Below are 3,689 nucleotides of genomic sequence, written 5' to 3'. Positions count from 1 at the left end.
ACCAAATTTTGATAAGCTGCCACAAAATATTTGAATCTTGAAATTCTCCCTGAAATTTTGACATACTAATATTTTGATGCTCACTAAAAGCGCATAATTTTGGGAATTTGACGAATGTTAAACCTCAAACAAAATTCAGTGATTAAGTCTATTTCTCATTTTTACGGTGATTGGCATGTCTTGGCGATGAAAACGGCGATGGTGGTGTTAACTTTATTTTTGGTTGGTGGCTCTCCAACTTCAGTTTTTTTGTGCTCACGATCTTATTTTGTAACGATACAAAAACTAAACATCAATACAACTGTCTGGCTGGCAAGGTGTGTGTTCTTTGATTTGCAGAAACAAAAAGGTGTGTGTTCTTTGCCACAACGCCTTCAGAGTAACCCTAGCGCGAGAGGAGAGGTATAGTTGTCATACCATGCTGACGTCCTTTTTAGATGCATTCTTAATTCTACAAATCCGGAGAGTAAAATCTGCTCCGATGTTCCTAATGGTTGTGGTGGCAGTATGGATATCTTGCGGAAGACAAAGAAGTTCCATGATTCCCAAATTGTTCACAAGATGGAAGCAACAAGCAAGTTCCAAAGGTTGTTGTCGAGGTTGTCTCGAGAGCGAACATCTCAAATGAGGTCCATGGAGTAGGGTGTGGGAAGACTGAGGGCCATCCAAACCTGAACCGCCTAAAAATATGCACGGCATCTTCAAATGGAGCATGACAACGAGGGCAAGCGGTGTCATCACCGATGTTCTTGTGGAAGAGGTTGCTTTTGGAATTAAGGCTGCCCTTGAAGAGTAGCCATCCAAAAATCTTGACCTGCTTATTTGGGGATCTTTCATTCCCATCATGCGGCCTTTTCAAAACCATTGATGCAACTTTCAGTTTTACCAAATGTATGCGGCCTTTTCAAAACCGTTGATGCAACTTTCGGTTTTACCAAATGTATGCGGCCTTTTCAAAACCATTGATGCAACTTTCAGTTTTACCAAATGTATGCGGCCTTTTCAAAACCATTGACGCAACTTTCAGTTTTACCAAATGTATGCGGCCTTTTCAAAACCATTGATGCAACTTTCAGTTTTACCAAATGTGTTTACTGTTGGTGTTTGTATAAGTTTTTTCAGTCTAGTACTATACTTTATTTAATCAATCAATCGATGAATTCAGATGGCGTTGTTAAAAGACGCTTGTGAAGAAGAAAATTCTACCGCAGACGGCAATTGTACTACGAACGGGGCGACGGATCACCAATGCGATGTCTGAAGCAAGTTAGAAAAAATTTGTAGAAGTGTGTTTCATTGGTACAATGAATCCCTATCCCTGAGCAGTGTGTTTCAGTCTGAAACCTGTACGTCCCTCCATTGGCGTGTACTCTGACCATTTTGTCGCAACGAAGTGATACACGCCAAAATGTTACGATCAGCTAGCAGTAGCAGGACTCAGGTACCAGGAGAATGTAGGGACGGCTGCTTGGATTGCAACTTTTTACACCATCGATTAAACCTAGACTAGAGACCGTTATTTTTGTACTGTACTACGAGTAGTACTAACATTTACTTCCTCCCTCCATGGCGGGAGGTCCATTCATCAGGCAATTCACCCTTCTCATCAAATTCCACCATTGCTGCCCCTCTTGTCCGCTAGCTAGGCTAAGGTAGCTAGCCAGTAGAAAGTAAGTACGCGCTGTCGCTGCATGGACAGTGACACCTTCTTACTTTTTACAGTAACTCTGGAGATCAAAACCCTCGGCGCCACTGCTGCACCAGCCGAAGTTGAGGTTGGAGACGTGCTCCTCGGAGAAGAAGGCTGAGCTGCCGTCGTTGACGATCGCGTCCGAGCCGGCCAGCCATTCCTCCGTGAAGCCGTAGCCGCCGGACCTGTTCGCGTCGTACGGGTACGCGCCGGGCCATTTGGGCTCCAGCATGGGGAGGGACGAGCAGCCCGTGGTGGCCGCGGCCGCCGACGCCGAGTCCAGGAACGACGCGCCGAACCCCATGAATCCCTGCTGCTCGAAGACCGCGCTGGAGTACGGCGACGCCTCGTCGTTGAACACCGCGCTCGAGTCGCTGTCCGAGGACCCGTCCTTGCAGACCGTCGCGCCTACCATCGTCGCCTGCTGCAGGCGCTCCTCCGCGGCGTCGACATTGCCGGTGGCCTCAGCCTTCACCGCCGTCTCCGGCTTGATGGACAGCTTTTCCCTCAGCTCATGTATCTGAACGCGGGACACAGAGCACAGATAAGTAACCATCAAGCGACGTGGCCACGCGTGTCAAACAGCTAACACCAGCGGCAGCAATGGAGCAAGTACCTCGGCGGCGAGGGCGTCCTTGTCGCGGCGGAGCGCGTCGCAGTCGGCGCGGAGCGCGTCGTGGCGGGCGCGGAGGGCGTTGAAGTCGCGCTCGAGCTGCTTTGTCTTCCACCGGGCGCGGCGGTTCTGGAACCAGACGGCGACCTGGCGCGGGTGCAGGCCGAGGTCGCGGGCGATGCGGGCCTTGCGCTCCGGGTCCAGCTTGTTGTCCGTCTCGAAGCTGCGCTCCAGCGCGCGCACCTGCTCCAAAGCCAGCCGCCGCTTCTTGCCGCCCAGCCCGCACGACATGGCGCGCTCCTCCTCCTCCTCCTCCTCGTCGGCCTCCTCCAGCTCGGGCTCGTCGTGCTCCATGTAAGCCGCGAGCAGGTGCTCCTTCTCAGCGAACGCCAGCTTCTCCCCTGCAACATGCCAACATGGTTAGCTTCGTGTCCGTCTCTCCCTAGTTCCCACACCTAATCCTCAAAGAACCACTTGTGTTCCATAATTGCCTAGATCACAAAATGCTTCCAAATGCAAGGTGACTGCATACATACATACTGTCGGACAGTCGGAGCATAGAGTGAGCAGGAATGCTCATGCCAATTTCGATCGCTCGACGCAAATGGAATATGTCATAGATCCAAGTAAGCTCCATATATGTCAAAAGGGCACATACTTTGCGCTACCAAAATTTAAGCTCAAAAGCGATGATGGTACTGCTATGTAGGAGTAGGAGTACATACCAACATCAAGCAAGCAACAAGTACACCAAAAACAGAGGGAGATCTCTTCCGCGGCAGCTATAAACAATACCTGGCTCTGGCGATTCTTGGCTGCGGGTCGGCCTCTTGATCTGCCGCTTCATCCGCGAGCAACCCCGCAGCTCGAGGAGGAAAGAGGCGGTTCGAAACTGGAAATGGGGACTGTTCTAGTTATGATCGATGTGGGGGATAGAGGAGCTGCAAAGCGCACTGCTTCTGTTTCGCGGCGGCCAATGGCCTCTGCCCTGCTCCGGGTGTCGTGATTGCAGAGACGATCTGGATGGGAGCGAGGACGGACGGGGGAGAGCCGGAGAGGGGAGGGGAGGTGAGGTCACTCGCTGCAGCAGCAATCAACTGATGCAAGAGCCCATGGGATGGCGTATAAATAAAAGCAGGGAGCTAGCCTGGCCCGGCGCTCCGGTTGGACAGCGCCGAGATATCATGTGGCAGAGGTTTTTGTATCATTCATGTGTTGGCACTTGGTGTCGACAGCTTGGCCCGGTTATTCGTGCGTCGGGATCAGTTCATCCCCTTGCAGCATTTACATTTACCGCACACATTGTCCATGACAATTGTCAAATAAGTCTTTCATACGTGGAATTCCTGAGGCTACTCATAGTGAAGTAGTATCATGTGATACTAG

The 3,689-nt window shown here is 51.0% G+C and overlaps 1 protein-coding gene across 1 annotated transcript; it reads right to left on the bottom strand.

Moving 5' to 3' along the window:
• Nucleotides 1-1,453: 1,453 nt before the first annotated feature.
• Nucleotides 1,454-3,439, bottom strand: LOC123093444 (homeobox-leucine zipper protein HOX13). The gene is made up of 3 exons (XM_044515417.1): nt 3,099-3,439; nt 2,307-2,704; nt 1,454-2,210 (listed from the first exon to the last, which is right to left on the bottom strand). The coding sequence occupies exons 1-3, from the start codon at nt 3,148-3,150 to the stop codon at nt 1,710-1,712; spliced, it is 951 nt and encodes a 316-aa protein (XP_044371352.1). The 5' UTR covers nt 3,151-3,439; the 3' UTR covers nt 1,454-1,709.
• Between the last annotated feature and the right edge of the window lie 250 nt (nt 3,440-3,689).

The sequence above is a fragment of the Triticum aestivum genome, chromosome 4B, assembly GCF_018294505.1.
Source record: "Triticum aestivum cultivar Chinese Spring chromosome 4B, IWGSC CS RefSeq v2.1, whole genome shotgun sequence".
Lineage (NCBI taxonomy): Eukaryota > Viridiplantae > Streptophyta > Magnoliopsida > Poales > Poaceae > Triticum > Triticum aestivum.
Note: the sequence above shows the minus strand (reverse complement) of the source record. Positions and strands in the feature narration are given on the sequence as shown.